At 40.0% G+C, this 19,655-nt stretch overlaps 1 protein-coding gene across 1 annotated transcript in view; it reads right to left on the bottom strand.

The window, feature by feature from the left end:
- Window positions 1-8,326: 8,326 nt before the first annotated feature.
- The window catches only part of EIF3H (eukaryotic translation initiation factor 3 subunit H), a 114,449-nt gene continuing 103,120 nt past the window's right edge, over window positions 8,327-19,655 (bottom strand). Inside the window, exons 6-8 of the mRNA XM_006140361.3 lie at window positions 15,714-15,834; window positions 10,945-11,077; window positions 8,327-8,607 (exon numbers count right to left, since the gene is read on the bottom strand). Of these exons, the coding sequence (XP_006140423.1) occupies window positions 8,510-8,607; window positions 10,945-11,077; window positions 15,714-15,834 (352 nt within the window). The 3' untranslated portion in view covers window positions 8,327-8,509. The remainder of the gene's footprint in view (window positions 8,608-10,944; window positions 11,078-15,713; window positions 15,835-19,655) is intronic.

A 19,655-nucleotide genomic window follows, 5' to 3' on the forward strand; every position in this document is an offset into this window, starting at 1 on the left:
ATGAAGAAGACTCAAATGGGTTTTGTGAGATCCAAGGGCAACAATCCGAAGAGGCCTCAGAGAGAGACTACCTTTCTGAAAAGGCCTCAGAAAACCCAGTGTTAGGAACCCAGGGAATGATCTTTCACAGGGGAAGAGTGCTAACCCTTGCCTGCCCTCTTCTCTCCTAACAGTCCATGGAGGTGAGATAGCCTCTATGCAAGACATATGCCCACACAGATTCTTTTTTCCTTTTTTAATTGTGGAAGGGTGCGTGCCCTCACTAGAGACAGAGAGACAGAGAAACCTCCGACCAAAGGATCATTGTCACTCCACAATCCATTCTCTATTTCTCCATCTTGTCAGGATTTGGAAGGCACACACGAGACTGGCTTCGGAAGCCACCAGATTCAGGATTTGAACCATGATCAGCCATGTGGGATATGGCTCCCTTGACCACTAGGCTACGGAGCCAGTCCCCAAGATTTTCTCTTTTTTTCATGATAGTATGCAGGTGAAAATGACAGGCAGAGACGGAGAGATAGGACTGAGCACCCTCCACAGGGTCTAGTCATGTTCTAGTCCCCTTCCTGCTGTCCTCTAGTCCATTGGATCTTGGGCACTCGCACATGTGCCCAGTATGTTTCGGGCTCACCAGGGATTTGAGCCACAGTTGCCACATGGGCTCCAGCTTCTCTCGAGTAGTACATTACCACGTGACACAGAACTGGCCTTTAATTCTTGTTTATCAGACAAGGGTCACTAATTGGGCAAGGCGTCCTGTCTGGCCCGACTATTATCATAGACACTGCAAGCTCACTGCTGAGACCCTATGAATTTAGGTATGGAGTGAATTGGGGAAGGTGAAAGTTTTCAGAATCTAGTTGGGGGAGGGAAGAGAATGGTTTACAGACTCCTATCACATGAGTAGGAAGACATCTTGAATAGAAATGATTCTCTTGGAGCAATGCTGAGAAGGGAGGCTGCATGAAGGACTAGTAAGAGTACAGCTGGCACCAGGACACCGGCCTGAGCCCCAGTCCTGACCCTGGCACTACAGGAATGAGGAGAGGCAGTTCTAATCACAACCTTTTTGAAGCTTGGTCTCATCACCCTTGAGGAGGAACTGTATGTCTCAATCCCTTAGAATTCTCAGTACCAAGCACTTGGACTTCATATTGTCTTTGTACGCCTCTTTCATTCCAAATGAAAATATATTTACAAGTACTTGATAAGACTGTTTAATATTAATTTGCAGATAGCTCTTAAAAGCTGATTCAAATACAGTGTTATTTACCTACTCAGTTTCTTCATGTACCTGGGTCTTCTTCCTCTGCATTAGGGGTCCTCGTTGGCAAGTAAGGAATGTCAGAGACAACAAGCCAAAACAATACCTCCTGTCCCTTAAGACCACAGAAGGTATTTTATGTAGGTGATACATGCATTTTGTATTTCTTGGGCCCACTGCCTCCTGAGAATGCAGGGAAGAGAATGGTTTACAGACTCCTATCACATGAGTAGGAAGACATCTTGAATAGAAATGATTCTCTTGGAGCAATGCTGAGAAGGGAGGCTGCATGAAGGACTAGTAAGAGTACAGCTGGCACCAGGACACCGGCCTGAGCCCCAGTCCTGACCCTGGCACTACAGGAATGAGGAGAGGCAGTTCTAATCACAACCTTTTTGAAGCTTGGTCTCATCACCCTTGAGGAGGAACTGTATGTCTCAATCCCTTAGAATTCTCAGTACCAAGCACTTGGACTTCATATTGTCTTTGTACGCCTCTTTCATTCCAAATGAAAATATATTTACAAGTACTTGATAAGACTGTTTAATATTAATTTGCAGATAGCTCTTAAAAGCTGATTCAAATACAGTGTTATTTACCTACTCAGTTTCTTCATGTACCTGGGTCTTCTTCCTCTGCATTAGGGGTCCTCGTTGGCAAGTAAGGAATGTCAGAGACAACAAGCCAAAACAATACCTCCTGTCCCTTAAGACCACAGAAGGTATTTTATGTAGGTGATACATGCATTTTGTATTTCTTGGGCCCACTGCCTCCTGAGAATGCATTTCTGTTATAGTACAGCTGCCTGATTGGAGAACTATGACATTCACAGATATATGATTAGATCAGAGGGGAAAAAATTGAAATGTGTGACTACTTTAAAAAATAAAATGCAATTTAAAAACCTCAAAATAGAGAAGGGCAAAAATCAAAACTAAAGAATCAGAGGCAGGTTGAAATTAGAAATGAGTTAAGTGAAAGCCAAATGACAAGATAAACAAAGGTGAGGAAAGACTATCCAGAGGCTTTGACAAAATAAGAATCCATTCCAACACACACAAAGTAAGACACTGGCAAGAGGGACCATGGTCCAAGAGGAGAAGGCAAGGACCATTTGCTGTCAAAAGCAGTAAACACTGCTCAAAGTTAAACAAACCTTTTGCCTCCATGTCCACAAAGGAAGATGGAAGATGCCAGAAATGGCCGTGCCCTGAAGAAGGGTCAATGAAAAAAAATATTAGTGAAGGAAATAAAAATGACACCAGAGTTTATGTCCTGAGGTTGACATACATGCCAGAAGCAGTGAGAAAATATTCTCACTGTAATCAACTTTAAAAAAAAGTCATTCAATCACTGTGCATCACTATAATATACCAAGTAGATTTTCCCATCCTGAATACACAGCATATTGGTTAAGTCAAAGATATTACCATACATATTATCATCAACGCATCGTTTTCCATTTCTGTGTCCCTTAAATATTTTGCTTCTTGAGACCAGCAGTTGACGTAACGGCTGTGTCACTGGACTCCCATGTAGTTGACTGTGGTTCAAGTCCCGGACCCGGTGGCTTAAACTCACACTGGGTGTGTGTGCATGCATGCCCAAGATCCCGAGGAGAATGGAGGAGAGGGGATCGCATCCCCTGGGATGTGATTTCTCGCTTTCTCTCTTTCTGGCAAGCACATGCACCCTATAGCAAAAACCTCAGAACAAATCAAAAACTTTGCTTCTTTCTTTTCCGCCTTGATTCTCTCTCACCCGCCTTCCACACTGTCTAGTATCCACAGTTGCTCTCCAAGTCTTTACAGCTTCCAACCTTTGTTTCCCTCATAGAGTGCTGACATTTGGTATATTGGGTGGGGATATACAATGCCTTTCTTTCAGAGTCTGGTTTGCTGTGCTTAGCAGTAAATATTATATATTCATCCATTTTCTATCAAATGCGAGTCTTACTGTTTTTTATGGCTGAGTAGTATCCCATAGTATATAAGTGCCAGACTTTTTCAGTCATGTGTTCATGAACATTTGGGTTGGTTTCATGTCTTAATAAATGTGATTAATCAACTTTTAGGTAAGGATACTTGGAAATGAGCTCCCCCACATTGTTAAGGGTCTAGTGAAATAGTAGTAGAGTCCTTCACTTGCCTTTAAATGTAAAACAGTAATGTATGGATTAAAAGAGAAAATCATCTCTAAAGCACCGCAGAGAGACTGTTCTCATATTTTTGGAGGGTGAGAATGCACAAGAAGACACCAAACATGCACCTGCAACAGAGATTTTGCTAGAAGACACACATGCTCGCCAGAGAGAGAGAGACAAAGAGACAGAAAGTGAGAAATCATCGCACCAGGGTGGATGGCCACGCTGCAATCCTCCATTCTCCTCTTGGGATTTTGGGCATGCAGGCATATGCGCCTGTTTTAAGCCACCAGGTCCAGGACTCAAACTGTGGCTGACCATGTGGGAGTCTAGCTCCCTGTCTGCTGGCTCCTCTGCAACCTATTTTTTAAAAAATCTTTATCAAGTTCTGGAGCACATGAACTCTGTACTCCTCCTACCCAATCAACTCATGATAGCCCCAGGGAATTAGTAAGACTCTAGGGCTCCATTCAAATTTTGGCAGACTTTTTTTTTTTTAAGTCAGATTTCTGCTATAGTGTGCGTTCACTTGCAGAGAGACAGAGAGAAAGTGAGAAATTACCCCCCCCAGGGGGGACGGCGATGCAATAATCTCTTCTTCATTCTCCTCTTGGGATTTTGGACACACGCACACACACATGCCCAGTTTGAGTTTTAAGCCACCAGGTCTGTGACTCAAGCTATGGTCAACTACGTGGGAGTCCAGCAACATAACCATTATGCCATCTGCTGGTCCCCTGGAAGACTGTTTACCATTGACTCAAAAAACGTATTAAAAATAGCTTGCCTTACTCATAAGAAAATGCAATTGATTTCCACACCCAATTACACAGACTCTAACTGTGCCTCCATTAATTGATGTGAGAGATAAACAGTCTCTGAGATGACATGGTTCTCAAGAGAAGAAAATGCCTAGGGTGGAGGAAACTCCTATGGAATGGCCCAAACTCCCCGAGTTGGACAAGGGGGAAGTGGCTCATGGAAACCATACTTGACCATGGACTTCTACCTAAAATCCCTTTTCAGGCTTCTACACAGCACTTCTTGGCTCTACCAGTAGCTGTGGAGCCAAATGCACTTAATGTCACTAAGGTACATTACAGGGACTGTCCATTTTATAAGTAAAAGGCTCAAGGCGGTATGTATGAGGCCACAGAAGTTTGCTCCATCGCATATTATTTTCCCGGTAGCTCTGATTCCCCATCCTCCTACTCCCTGCCTTGAGTAATGAGTCAGATCAACCTGTTTCAGAGCTTCAGACTCCAATTTGAGAGCCTCTGTCCAACAACCAGGTTCTAACACCTACTCTAAAGCACTCTTAGGCTGCTGGATGCAGAAACCACGCAGTGTTTTCCCCCTGCCTTTGTGAATATTAATAGACCCAGGTCTTCGTCCTTCCTTTATTATGTCTAACCATTGTCACCCCTTCTAGACATTCCAAGTGAGGAAAGCATCTACCCTCTGTAGAGATGGCCCTAAGCACTCTCTAAGGTGCTTAAGACTTCATCTTTCTCTCTTGAGGCATTTGCTGATTTCTAAGTTTGGGGGCAGAATCTGTGTCCTGTTTGTCTTTGCAACAAGGGCTGACACATAGTAGGTGCTTGATAAATACTTGCTAAGTGAAAAAAAAAAAAAAAAAAAAAAGAACTAACATGGAAAAAGATGTCCAGTGAAAATACAAAGAATTGACAAGTGGAGAATTACATATTTAATTTGGTTGAGAAATATTTACTATAAAGAGGGAGTATACCACTAGAATAAAAATTTCTTTCATAATGTTCTGATGCCCACACTCCAGAGTTCAATGCCAGCAGGGATTGGAAGTTTGAAACAAGTTTTCTTAAAGTACTACAAAAACTGTAGATTGAACAATGTAGCAACGTAAGTATTTAGATACTGTCAATGAGCAATCATTGATCAGGTTAACACCAGATAATCACATCTCAATTTCTAAGCTTCTGAAATGGAAGGAAAATTCTTATAGTAATATTAAAATACAGTGTTTTAGGAACCAACAGATGGCATAATGGTTATGTCGCTGGACTCCCATGTAGTCGACTACGGTTTGAGTCCCAGATCCAGTGGTTTAAGACTCACGCTGGGTGCATGTGCGTGCATGCCCTAAATCCCAAGAGGATAATGGAGAAGGGATTGTGGCCATTCCCCCTGGGGAGTGATTTCTTACTTTGTCTGTCTCTCTCTGGCTCTCTGGTGAGAACATATGCCCTATGTAAAAGCTCTTGAAACGAAGAAAAAAAAAATAATACAGTATTTTAAGCAAGCCAAAGATGATGCATTCTCTCAGGTATTTTCATTTAAGAATAATGCTGTGTTTTCTAGCACCTTATAAAGCATTATCAATAATTATGGGGTTAATGTCAAATACATTTTACTTCCTTGGTTCTTAACATTTAATTTTCCATTAGGTTACTATGCTAGCTTTTCTTGTCATTTTGTTCCTGAGTAAGTGAATGATTTATTAGACGCAGTATTCAGTGTATGAGCTTCTCATTTCAACTCAAAGAAACTGCAAATATTTATAGAAGATGAACCACATGTATTTGTTCCTGAAAAATGTCAGAATATGGCACTCCAGTCAAACGCGGAACAGAAGTTATTCTCTAACACTACATACTGTGGCAACTTTACTTCCACTGCCATGTTTTCCTAAACAGTTTTTCCCATTACAATTTCTAAGTCAAAAACCACTAAATCTTCCATTTAGAATGTTCTCTCACATTACTGAGTTACGGGAATCTAAACAATCATAAGGAATTTAAGAATTACACCTTTAAAACATGTAACTGATTTTGTTAAATTAATTTTACACCATGGAAAATACAGTAATTAAGTGTTAATGTTTGAACTGATCTTTCTTTTATTTTGCTCTTTAATACTTCAAAAGGGGGTTTTGTTGAACTCCACAATAAATTCCAGCCCTAGGCAATTACAACACAGGGATTAACCTGCACAGTGTACAATCCACAAGAACAGGGACCAGGACTGGCCCTGTTTATCAATGTACCCTTCGGCCTAACACAGTCACACTCAACTATGTGTTGACTCAAACAGGGAAACACTATGGTCGGAGTGCTGGACAGCAGAACCTTGCTTGGAGGCAGTTTAACTTGAGTAGAAAGCCTTATAACTTTATATACCTTTGACAAGTAAGTCTACTATGAGGTACTTAGAATTGCATATATTAAGTACTTGAAATCGAGAACATTCATGCCCTTGAGCATTTAAAAGCAAAACCCAGCAGGGGGCCAGCAGGTGGCCCCATGTGGATTCCCACATGGCCGACAGTTCTAGTTCTGGACCTGGTGGCTTTCTCTCTCTCTCTCTCACTCACTCACTCTGCCCCTCTCTGGTCAAATTAAAATAAAATAAGTAAATTAAATAAATACAGTTAAAATAAAAAATAATTCTTTAAAAAAAAAAGGCAAAACCCTCCCAACAATCTAACACCCCAAAAAGACTGCCTAGAGCGTGTCAGTGCGTCCCATCTCTAAAGCATTTTGTGTGCTGGTACATACAAACCACTGTTCTGCATTGCTTTACCCCAACCCTCAACGAACTCTTTTTTTCTTAAGTTTTAAAATGTATTTTTTTTTTTCACTAGAGAAAGAGAGACAGAGAGAAAGAGATGGGAACTCGCAATAGGGTCTTCATCCAATCCACCTGAGCCTCAGCCAGCCAGATTACAGGCATGTGTGTGTACCCAACATGTCCGGGAGACCCGGGGATGCAAACCTGGGACCTTTCCATATGGCCTGAGCATAACGAAGCGTGGTGATACCACTCTACTGGATGAGGGAAGAGGGGCACAGGGAGGGTCAGCAGCTCGCCCAAGAATGTACTAACAGGGTAGGGCTAGGTTCTGGTCTGGCTGTCTGACTCAAAGCCCCAGTGGTGCCCTCAAAACAATACTGCTGAAAAAATGTATTTCTTCACTCTGCTGACCTTTTCTCATTCCCGTTCTTGGTAATACTCCCAGGGGATCGCTATCTAAGAGTAACACGGGACATCCACCAGCTGGTAGTTCTCACAGCTTTTGGATTTACACAATAGCAGGATATATTATAAATGTTCAAATATAAAATTACTGAAGCCCAATTATTCTAGTGTATTTCTCTTCTTCCAATTCCTTCTTCCCCAATCACAACATGTACTATTAGCAAAGTTATATTTCCCAGTGTGGAAAGTTAAATATGAGGTCCTAAATAAGAAAATATACACAAAATAAATTTCATTTTTATATGAAATATGGTATTTGGATGAAATGCTTTTTAATAATTATTTTTTAAAGAATTATTTTACTTAACTTTATTTATTTACTTACTTATTATAATTTGACCAGAGAGGGACAGAGTGAGAATGAGAGTGAGAGCAAGGGAAAGTGAAAAAGCAAGCCTCCAGGTGTGGGACTTGAACTGGGATTGGCCATGCAGGAGTCCAGGACCCTTAATCACCATGCCACCTGCTGGCCTCAAAAATAATGTTTTTTAAATAATAATGTTCTCATAATATTTTCTTATGTCCAACAGCCTATGAAAATTGGGACTGGTTGACCATCACATGAAGAGATGAGAAGGTCTGTGGGAAACAGGTGATTCCAGGCATGGAGACAAGAGGTTTCCGGGCAAGCACATGAAGCTTGGGACTGCAGGAATGGTCCACGGGGAGCAGTGACCTATAAACACTCACAGTGGTCACCCAGGTCTTCAGGTGAGGAACTGGAGTCGGGATGAGCAGCACTGGGCCTGTGGCTGAAGTGCAGCGCCTGACAGGTAGCAGAGGAGCTAAAGCCTGAAGGGCTGAGCCTGTGCAGCTTCTGGTTAAGCCATGTTTTATCTTTTGAAATAAACAAGTATAGTACAGAAATACGTGAGATAAAATAAATGTAAAAACAAATGAACAAGTAGTCAAGATTTTGTTTTATTTTACTGTTGGCTAGAAAGACAACATTATAGCCAAAGATGGCAATGACATTGAAAGAATTCTCTGTGCTTTTCAATGGGCAAATATATTTTTCCCCAGAGTTCCCTGATACGATCTCAAGAGTCCATGATAACTCCTCTTCTGACGACGTCCTTTTCTTAGTTGTTGTATTCTTGAAGAGCCTGGGCCATGAAGAGCTTGCCTAGGTTCTGGGCAGTGAACTCCTTGATGTTCTGGCAGTAAGTGTTAATCTGGCCTGTGCATTTGAGAAAGCAAGAATGAGAGTCACCATGTTCTATAAGGTGTAAAGTCACCTAGAATACCAGTCAAACAAGAAAGCCAGCATAATATAGAATTATCAGTATTTTGTTTTCAATCAAAAGATTTTAAGAGTCAATTCTATTTTCCCATGAGGGATGAAGAATTTAAGTTTCTTTGAAAATAAGCTATCTTCCACTCTTGATTATGCAAACGATGAAATAACTACAACTTTTTAAAAGGTTAATAGAAATTAAGACATCAATAAAAATGCAATGACTATGCAGAGCAGATCAAGGCTGTACTAAGACAACTGAGAGGAAAACACGGGCTTTCCATTTTTTTTTTTTTTTTTTTGAGAGAGATTTCTGCCACAGGGCACATGTGCTCACCAGAGAGACAAGAAACAGGAAGACAAAGCGCGAGGAATCACCCCTGCAGGGCAAGGGCCACGCCACAACCCCTTGTCTTCCAGTCTCCTCTCAGCATTTTGGGCACGCACACACATGTGCCCAGCTGAGTTTCAAGCTGCTGCGTCCAGGGTTCAAACTGCAGTCGACTACGTGGGGATCCAGCAACATAATCATTATGCCATCTGCTGGTCCCTCTCCTTCAATACTAGCGAAATAAAACTACAGAACTGCAGGCTACCTGGGCCCTCTCACCCAATACAGTAGTTCACAGTCTGTGCTTTGGAAATGTTAAGCCATTTCTCCGTGAGCCAAGACAGAGTTAGAGCAGGAAGTCTACCTGAAAAAAGGACTCCATCACAGCTTTTATGTCTTAGAATTTATGACCTAATCCAATGCAACAGCTACACAATTCTTAAATGTAAGACCCAGAATCCTACTTGAATCAGACCTTAAGGAAGGAACAGTGTTTTCGTTCCTCAAACTAATCTCTATGTATATTAGAAAGTTTAAGGGAGCCAGCCAGTGGCATAGTGGCTAAGGTACCGAATCTTACAAGGTTGACTATGTGATTAGAGTCTTGGACTTAGCTTGAAAAACATGCCAGGTACGTATACATATGTGCTCAAAAACCCTAAAGGAGAAACAGAAAAAATACCGTGGTGTGACCCTCCCTCCACCCCACCCTTCCGTCTCTCTCCAGGAAGTGCATTCACTCTCTAGTAAATTGGAAAAAAAAAAAAAAAAAAAACAATTTAAGGATCTCAGTTTTTCCTCCACAGCAAAACAGAATTGAGATATTGGAGAAGAGCAGCTTTTCACTGAGTAGGATTTTCATTCTATTATTCATTTATTCACTATTTTATTATTATTTTATTATTCATTCATTTATTATTTTCATTTAATAAACCTCTCATTGAAAGCTAGCTGATTTAAAAAATAGCATCTAACAGCATTTTTGCACAAATAAAACTATAGGCAAAATGAAAGCATAAATGTTATACAATCAAAATTAGGTTCTAGCATTGAATACAAGATTTCTACCACTTAAAGGTGGTATTAAATGTTATATATCCTCGGAGCCAGCAGGTGGCATGGTGGTAAGGGCACTGGACTCCCACAGAGCCGACCGTGGTTCAAATCCCAGATCTGGTGGCTTGCTTTCTCACTTTCTCTCTCACAACGTCCCTCTCTGGTCAAATTAAAATGACTGAATAAATAAATTTAAAAAATAATAGTTCTTTAAAAAAATGTTAAATATCTTCAAAGAAAAGTATATCCAGATTTATGTTCATGTTATTGCAAATGTAAATCAAAGTGAGAAAAATATTTTCTGCAAGTCAGAAAATTTAATTCAATTCACATACCCTCTGTACAATGCTAGGGTAGAGGACAAAAAACAAGGAGCCTAAGCTAAATGATCTTTCGCATTACAAGATTGAAACCTTTTTTTCTTGGTTATTGTGAAATACGACTCAAATAAAACCTTTCCATTTTGAAAAGGTTATAATGATATCTCAAAAATTTTTAGAGCCACACAGAGAGAAACACTGAAAGAACTAAGAAATAGCATACACAAATTCATGAATTTCAGGAATTATAGGTGCTAGATTCAAATTTGTCCTTCAACCATTTAAAATACACCAGCTTTGGGGCCAGCAGGTGGTGTGGTGGTTAAGGTGCTGGACACTCCCACATGGCCGACCATAGTTCGAGTCCTGGACCTGGTGGCTTGCTTCCTCCCTTTCTCTCTCTGGTCAGATTAAAAAAAATAATAAATGAATGAATAAATAAAATTAATAATAAATAAATAAAATAAAATACACCAGTTTTTACGGCATACTTTTCAGACTGTATAAAGTTTTCATTGTTTTTCCTTCCTAAAAAACAAAGCGAACCAGCCATGGTGTGCACTGGCTCGTTACCTGCAATGAGCAGCGACTCCATCCTGGCAGGGGGCTGGGGTGGCTTGAAGAGCTTGGACAGGTCCTCCTCAGGGAGCGGGGGTTCTCCCCGACTCTGGCGCTGCATATTCTCCTGCTGGCGACGCTGCTGATACTAAAATTCAAAGGGAAAATGACTTGATTATACTTCTCTCTATGTGAAGAATCAAGTCCTCCCTCAGCTCTGCTACCAGTGAAGCTCCATTGCCCTGAATTTCAATCTCAGATTATAAATGGTGCTATTTGGTAACTTGCTTCTAAGAAACTAAATAAGGCAACAGTAGAAGAAAATTCCTTTCATGTAAACTCTAGTGTCACTTTGAGTTCTAAGAGTCTGTAACTAATGATTCAGAAAACAAAAGTGGTTATGTAAGTAAAAGAGGTCGTAAAGGGCAATGCAGCTCATGATGAGTGAGTGCAAAGGAGTAATGTTACCATTTATGACAATGGGTAACTGATTCATCCTAACATTAAGAATTAAGGAATGAACTACTCATCAGGCAATTCCTTCTACCTTAGGCCTACTCAGCTAAAATAACAATGCTACCAGAGATGTTATTATTACTGTGTCCACTACTACTCTTCTCAACTGATAATCATCTGTGCCTTAGCTCTATGGCTAAGAATGTATACAAGCTCAGATAATGCTTCAAAGACTTCCAAAATCTGGATTCCTATGATTCTCTGAATAGAAGACAGGAGATGAGGATGGACATACTGCAAATCCCTTCTCCTCTCAGGATCTTGGGCACAGGCACACACACATACCTGGCAGGAGTTTAAGCCATCGGGTCCGGGACTCGAACCACGGTCAACTACGTGGGAGTCCAGCAATATAGCCATTATGCCAACTGCTGGTCTTCATCAGGATTTTATATAAAGGTAGACTTACTCTAAATTTATAGATCAGTGACAATGATAAGCTGCTAATTATAGATTGTAACAGTGGAAGAAATAATATCCTACATAGTCTTAAAAAGTCAGCTAGTGGGCTAGTAAAAATAAGCCCTTGATTCCTATGAAAACCATGGGGAATGACAGTCAGTTGCTTTGCCTCATTAAGGGACAAGAGAGAAGTGAGACATATCTTAAAAAGGTTATGAATCAGGGCCAGCAGGTGGTGTGGTGGTTAAGGTGCTGGACTCCCACAAGCCAACTGTGGTTCCAGTCCTGGACCTGGCAGCCTACTTTCTAACTTCCCCTTTCTCTCTCACCGTCTCTACTCCTAACAGGGGCCGGGAGGTGGTGTGGTGGCTAAGGGCACTGGACTCCCACATGACCAACCATGGTTCAAGTACCCAGACCTGGCAGCTTGCTTTCCCTCTCTCTTTCTCACTCTGTCCCTCTCTGGTCAAATTAGAATAAAAAAATAAATAACTCTTTAAAAAAGTTAAAACAAAACCAAAAAAACCCAATAATAATGATGACAAATAAAATTAAATAATTCTTTTTTAAAAAAGGGTTATGAATGGTGCTGGTAAATATGAATAAATATCAAAACACAAAACTATGAAGCTTATTAGATTTTGCGAATTATCTACAAGATTGGTTTTTAGAATCAATTTGTCTCATAGGTGACACACACTTCTTCATTTCATATCCGAAGTGAGTCCTTCACCTACACAAAGAACCAGCAAGAGAATGAATCAGCTAGAATGTCTCCTCCTCCTCCTCCTCTTCCTTCTTCAGTTTATCAGAGAATTGTAAGCACCACCCTTTCAGTTAAAAAATATGCTTTAGAATCAGCAGGTGGCAAGAGGTTAAGTTGGCTTGATCCCACAGGACTAACTGCATGGTTCAAGTCTGAATCCGGTGGGCTTGCCAAACATGCTGAGTATGTGTAGGTACATGTACAAAATCCCAAAAAAAGGAGAATTGAGGTGAAGGGACTGTGGCATGGCCATCCCCATTGAACGGTGGTTTCTTGCTTTTGCTCTCTCTTTCTCCAGCAAGTGCATAGGCCCTCTGGCAAAGATTTAAAAACAAACAAACAAACAGCAATACCTTGTGAGGGTGAGCCTCGCAGAGCATTGTATAAAAAAGATGCTTTATAGATGTATATGTTTCTACAATTCTAAGTGTGATAGAAACAAGACATTTTAAATTTCACTAGATATATAAACTCTGACATCACAATTTTTCAAATGTAATATTCTCAGAATTAGTTATGCTTAGAATTCTATATTTAACAACACCCTGTCTGAAGTACAGAGTAGTCATATATATATAAACACTACTTTCACAGATAAACATTCTACAATCAATGAATCTATGAATCAAATGCTAAGAACATTTTAGAGTAATACAGTCCAAAAACAATATTCTGGGAACAGTGAAAAATGCATGGCCTTCAGGCAACGCTACACAGTTTAGAAAGGGTAAATGACCATAGCAGTATATATGTGCATATGAGAATATTGAGGTAATTCCAGGGTTTTTGTCTGTATTATGCTATCTATTTCACAGCAGTTGGTCTATTATTTCCTATCAAAATTGCTTACTCTTAATCACAATTGCTCAGTTTTCTAAATGAACTGAAGATTGCTAACTACAGCAATGAGCCACTACCAAACCAATTATGGTTAGTGAAGAAATGAGCTGTGACACTTTGGAATCTCTTCGCCTCTGATTTTCTCAATAAATGTATCTCTTATTTGCATAACCTTGGCATCACACTCTAAGCTTAATGTACTGACTCTAAGATAGGTGTTTTTAAGCACAATATGTAAACACTGTATTGGGAACATCGTATATAAAGAATAATCTTTTGAAATATGAGATGGAGTTACCAGCTAACACTCAGTGCCTTACCCAAGACAAATGAGATCATTTTGAAGATGAGTCTTGAAGTATCATACTTAGAAACCAATATCTGTTGAATTTTTCTGTAATACCAACCTGATGCTTCTGCTGCTGCTGTTTACTAATATTCCTCATGTATGTGTTATATTTAACTATATCTTGGCTCATTTCATCCACTCTGTCCATCAACAACTGCAGATTCTTCCCCAAATGATTGCTGAAATGTAAATACACTGACATGTCACACATTAAGTTATGGCTTTGCCTCTGCTCTAAACAGTTCAAGGTACTGAATTGATCTGCTTTTTTGCTAAAAGAATGAGAACACATACATGCATTAAAAACAAGGGCACAAGAAAGAATCTCATGTAGCTTGTTATTAAACTTTCCATATTGAACCCACAACTGTAATCTCAGGGGTATCTGAAATAGCTCAGTTTCTTATTAATAGGTATGTTAGAGTAGGAACTCTGAAGCATACCTAGTGAGATATTTATAATGCACATTTTTTAAAAACCAAGTTTCACTTAAGTTCAATATACCTGAACCCTTTTCCGTAACAGTCCCCACCTCCACAAGCTCCACAGCATTTCCATCAGGAGTCAGAGGGAAGAACCATGCAAACAGATTAAGATTTCTAACACATAATTTCTCTCTCTAGTGACTGTAAACAAAGAACAGCATTTATTCTGCAAAGCCAGAAAAAGAAGCTCCTTTCCTTTTGCCTCTCCTAGAATCTATAGTATAGTTTTTCATACTTCCTTTTCTAGAAATTTCTATTGCAATCTAGTTAATAAGTGAAATCTTTTTTTTTTTAAAGAGATTTTTGCTAGAGGGTGCGTTCACTCACTCAAGAGACAGAGAAAGAGAGAGAGAGAGCAAGAAATCACCTCCCGAGGGTTGGCCACACCACAATCCCTTCTCCTTCATTTTCCTCTTGGGATTCTGGGCCCGCACACACATGCACCCAGCATGTGTTTCAAGCCTCCAGGTCCAGGACTTGAGCTGTGGTTGACTATGTGGGAGTCCAGCAACATAACCATTACTCCATATGCTGGTTCCAACTATGTAAAATCTTTTCATAAAGATGGTAATAACTGGGAACCAGCAGTTAGCGTAATGGCTATGTCGCTGGACTCCCACGTAGTTGACCGCGGTTCGTGTCCCGGACCCGGTGGCTTAAAACTCACGCCGGGCGCGTGTGCGTGCGTGCCCAAGATCCCGAGAGGAGAATGGAGGAGAAGGGATTGCCTGAAGTACAGAGTAGTCATATATATATAAACACTACTTTCACAGATAAACATTCTACAATCAATGAATCTATGAATCAAATGCTAAGAACATTTTAGAGTAATACAGTCCAAAAACAATATTCTGGGAACAGTGAAAAATGCATGGCCTTCAGGCAACGCTACACAGTTTAGAAAGGGTAAATGACCATAGCAGTATATATGTGCATATGAGAATATTGAGGTAATTCCAGGGTTTTTGTCTGTATTATGCTATCTATTTCACAGCAGTTGGTCTATTATTTCCTATCAAAATTGCTTACTCTTAATCACAATTGCTCAGTTTTCTAAATGAACTGAAGATTGCTAACTACAGCAATGAGCCACTACCAAACCAATTATGGTTAGTGAAGAAATGAGCTGTGACACTTTGGAATCTCTTCGCCTCTGATTTTCTCAATAAATGTATCTCTTATTTGCATAACCTTGGCATCACACTCTAAGCTTAATGTACTGACTCTAAGATAGGTGTTTTTAAGCACAATATGTAAACACTGTATTGGGAACATCGTATATAAAGAATAATCTTTTGAAATATGAGATGGAGTTACCAGCTAACACTCAGTGCCTTACCCAAGACAAATGAGATCATTTTGAAGATGAGTCTTGAAGTATCATACTTAGAAACCAATATCTGTTGAATTTTTCTGTAATACCAACCTGATGCTTCTGCTGCTGCTGTTTACTAATATTCCTCATGTATGTGTTATATTTAACTATATCTTGGCTCATTTCATCCACTCTGTCCATCAACAACTGCAGATTCTTCCCCAAATGATTGCTGAAATGTAAATACACTGACATGTCACACATTAAGTTATGGCTTTGCCTCTGCTCTAAACAGTTCAAGGTACTGAATTGATCTGCTTTTTTGCTAAAAGAATGAGAACACATACATGCATTAAAAACAAGGGCACAAGAAAGAATCTCATGTAGCTTGTTATTAAACTTTCCATATTGAACCCACAACTGTAATCTCAGGGGTATCTGAAATAGCTCAGTTTCTTATTAATAGGTATGTTAGAGTAGGAACTCTGAAGCATACCTAGTGAGATATTTATAATGCACATTTTTTAAAAACCAAGTTTCACTTAAGTTCAATATACCTGAACCCTTTTCCGTAACAGTCCCCACCTCCACAAGCTCCACAGCATTTCCATCAGGAGTCAGAGGGAAGAACCATGCAAACAGATTAAGATTTCTAACACATAATTTCTCTCTCTAGTGACTGTAAACAAAGAACAGCATTTATTCTGCAAAGCCAGAAAAAGAAGCTCCTTTCCTTTTGCCTCTCCTAGAATCTATAGTATAGTTTTTCATACTTCCTTTTCTAGAAATTTCTATTGCAATCTAGTTAATAAGTGAAATCTTTTTTTTTTTAAAGAGATTTTTGCTAGAGGGTGCGTTCACTCACTCAAGAGACAGAGAAAGAGAGAGAGAGAGCAAGAAATCACCTCCCGAGGGTTGGCCACACCACAATCCCTTCTCCTTCATTTTCCTCTTGGGATTCTGGGCCCGCACACACATGCACCCAGCATGTGTTTCAAGCCTCCAGGTCCAGGACTTGAGCTGTGGTTGACTATGTGGGAGTCCAGCAACATAACCATTACTCCATATGCTGGTTCCAACTATGTAAAATCTTTTCATAAAGATGGTAATAACTGGGAACCAGCAGTTAGCGTAATGGCTATGTCGCTGGACTCCCACGTAGTTGACCGCGGTTCGTGTCCCGGACCCGGTGGCTTAAAACTCACGCCGGGCGCGTGTGCGTGCGTGCCCAAGATCCCGAGAGGAGAATGGAGGAGAAGGGATTGCGTCGTGACCATCCCCCCTGGGGGGTGATTTCTCGCTTTCTGTCTCTATGTCTCTCTCTGTCTGTCTGGCGAGCGCACGCGCCCTACAGTGAAAATCTCTCAAAAAAAAGAAAAAAAAGATGGTAATAACTGGTACAATGACAGGACCAGCAACTGGCATAATAGCTATGTCGTTGGACTCCCATGTAGTAGACCGCAGTTCGAGTCCCGGACCCGGTGGCTTAAACTCACGCCAGGCACGTGCGCGTGTGTGCCCAAGATCCCGAGAAGAGAATGGAGGAGAAGGGATTGTGGGGTGGCCATCCCCCCTGGGGGGTGATTTCTTGCTTTCTGTCTCTCTCTCTTTCTGGCGAGCACACGTGCCCTATAGCAAATTCCTCTAAAATAAATAAATAAAAAATAATAATAACCAGTACAATGACTACCATCTATTTATTTATTTCTGCCAGTAATTATTTCCTGTCATAGTAAAGCCTGGACAGCCACTATACATGTATACTCTAAAAATAGCTAGCTGACAAAGAGTAGTTACTCATTTATTGATTTCAAACAGATACTTACTAAACTTCTATGATGTACCAGCCTGAGTAGTAGGAAATAGAAACACAATAATTACTGAAACATACATGGTCTTTATTTTCATTGATCTTATTATAAATGATTAGGGAAGAAAGCAGAAAGGGAAAGGGGAGAAGAACAGACACCTACTTTAGATAACATGGTCCAAATATATCTTTGGGAGATGATAGGTTGAAAGTGAAAGATTAGGAGTCAGTCATGCAAAACAGTATTCCAGGCAAAACAAAATACAACTGATGGCAGAAATGAGCAAGAATTACAGATTTAATCATTAAAAAAGAGGCCCGAAATAGCTGGAGCACAGTGATTAGGTTAGGGAGGCCCAAAAATCACACACAGCAAACCCGTTAGCACCACACACGAATGATGCTCTGGAGTTGGGGATGTCTGTGACATGTTTAAGGCTTAAATTTTAAAAGGATCACTCTGCTGATAGATTAGAGAGTAAAAACCAGGAAATCAGTTAAAAGTTCATTGTTGAGAGCTGGAGATATAAAATGATGCAGCTATGGTGGAAAACAGTTTGGTGGTTTCTCAAAAAGCTAAAAAGAGTAACTATATTGCAAAGTAATTTATTCCTTTGTACATATTTAAAAGAGAATTAAAAACATATGTTCACATAATACCTGCACATGTATGTTAATAGTTGCACAGCCCAAAAGTAGAAGCAATCCAAATGCCCATCAAATAATGGAAGGACAAACTGTGGTACGTCCATACAGCAGAATATTATGCAGTCATAAAAAGAATGTTGTGATATGGATAAACCCTGCAAATGTGCTAAGCTAAAGAAGACAGACGCAAGGAGCTACTTCTAGAATTTTAATCACATGTGGAGATCAAGCAAATCCACAGAGACAAAAAGTAACTAATTGCTGGTGGGAGATGGGCAAATGGAGAGTGACTTCTAAGGTGTGTGAAGTTTCTGTTCAGTGTTATAAACATGTTCTGGAATTAGCGATGGTTGTCATACTGAAAATATGCTAAGGATCACTGAATTCTACACTTAAAAATGGTTAAAATGGTGAATTTTATCTCAATTTAGAAAACTGCAAGTATACATACACACACACATACGGACGAGAGAACTGTCTGTGATATTCTAGAGACAGTATGCTTGACTAGATACTGGCAGTTCCTGAAGAACTGGCGATTTTTATTTGATAGAAGGTATAAGAAAGACATTAAGTTTTTCATCTTGAGCAGAGACATCCCAGTTTCTCAGCTTGAGCAGCTAACTGGTGGGTTATTGTATTTTGATTAAAGAAAAAGACTGAGGAAGAAACAGGATAGGAATAGTGGGAATTAATGAAGGTAAATCCAATTAAAATATGGTATTCTATCTGTAATCTGAAGAAAACCAGAAAGTCTCAGGACCAGCAGATAGCATGTGGTTACGTCACTGGACTCCCAAGTAGTCGACTGTAGTTTGAGTCCCTGACCCTGGGGCTTAAAACTCACACTGGGTACGTGTGTGTGCATGCTCAAAATCCCAAGAGAAGAATGGACTGTGATGTGGCCATGCCCCCTGGGGGATAATTTCTTGCTTTCTGTCTCTCTTTATCTCTCTGACGAGTATACATGCCCTAAGAAAAATCTCAAAAACAAAAGAAAGCAAAAAAGAAAGTCTTGGCTCTTTCTCAAACACATAATGAGCAAAGAACTGGAATGTGTGTGAATAAATTTACCTTTAATCCTAGCCTGGAACTTTTTAGATAACCCTGATCCACTAACTTGGTCTAAAGACTATCTAAGGTTATCAGGCACTTCTTTCACATTAAATTTTATTTCATACTTAATCTCACCGTATTTTTAAAAAACTTTTCATTTTAAAACATTTCTTCTTCTCTAGAAACTAGACACTTACTTGCTTTTTCGTTTTTTAACATTTTAATAGTCTTATTTTAACTTACCCAGACTTAAGGATTGGGTATATGGCACAAGATGAGAAACGAAAATGATTTTTTCCCAGTAGCTGTTGGATGACCAGATCCATTGATTAGATAGTAACATTGCTTTCCAAATACTAGGATATAAACTTGGGGTCAGCAGGAGGTGTGGTGGTTAAGACACTGGACTCCTACATGGCCAATGGCAGTTCAAATTCCGGACCCAGCTTGAAAATCACACTGGATGTACTTGCATGTGTGCCCAGGATCCTAAAAGGTGAATGGATTGTGTGTAGCCATCCCCAAGGGAATGAATTCTC

Source organism: Tupaia chinensis, unplaced genomic scaffold (assembly GCF_000334495.1).
Source record: "Tupaia chinensis unplaced genomic scaffold, TupChi_1.0 Scaffold000032_1, whole genome shotgun sequence".
In the NCBI taxonomy this organism is placed as follows: domain Eukaryota; kingdom Metazoa; phylum Chordata; class Mammalia; order Scandentia; family Tupaiidae; genus Tupaia; species Tupaia belangeri.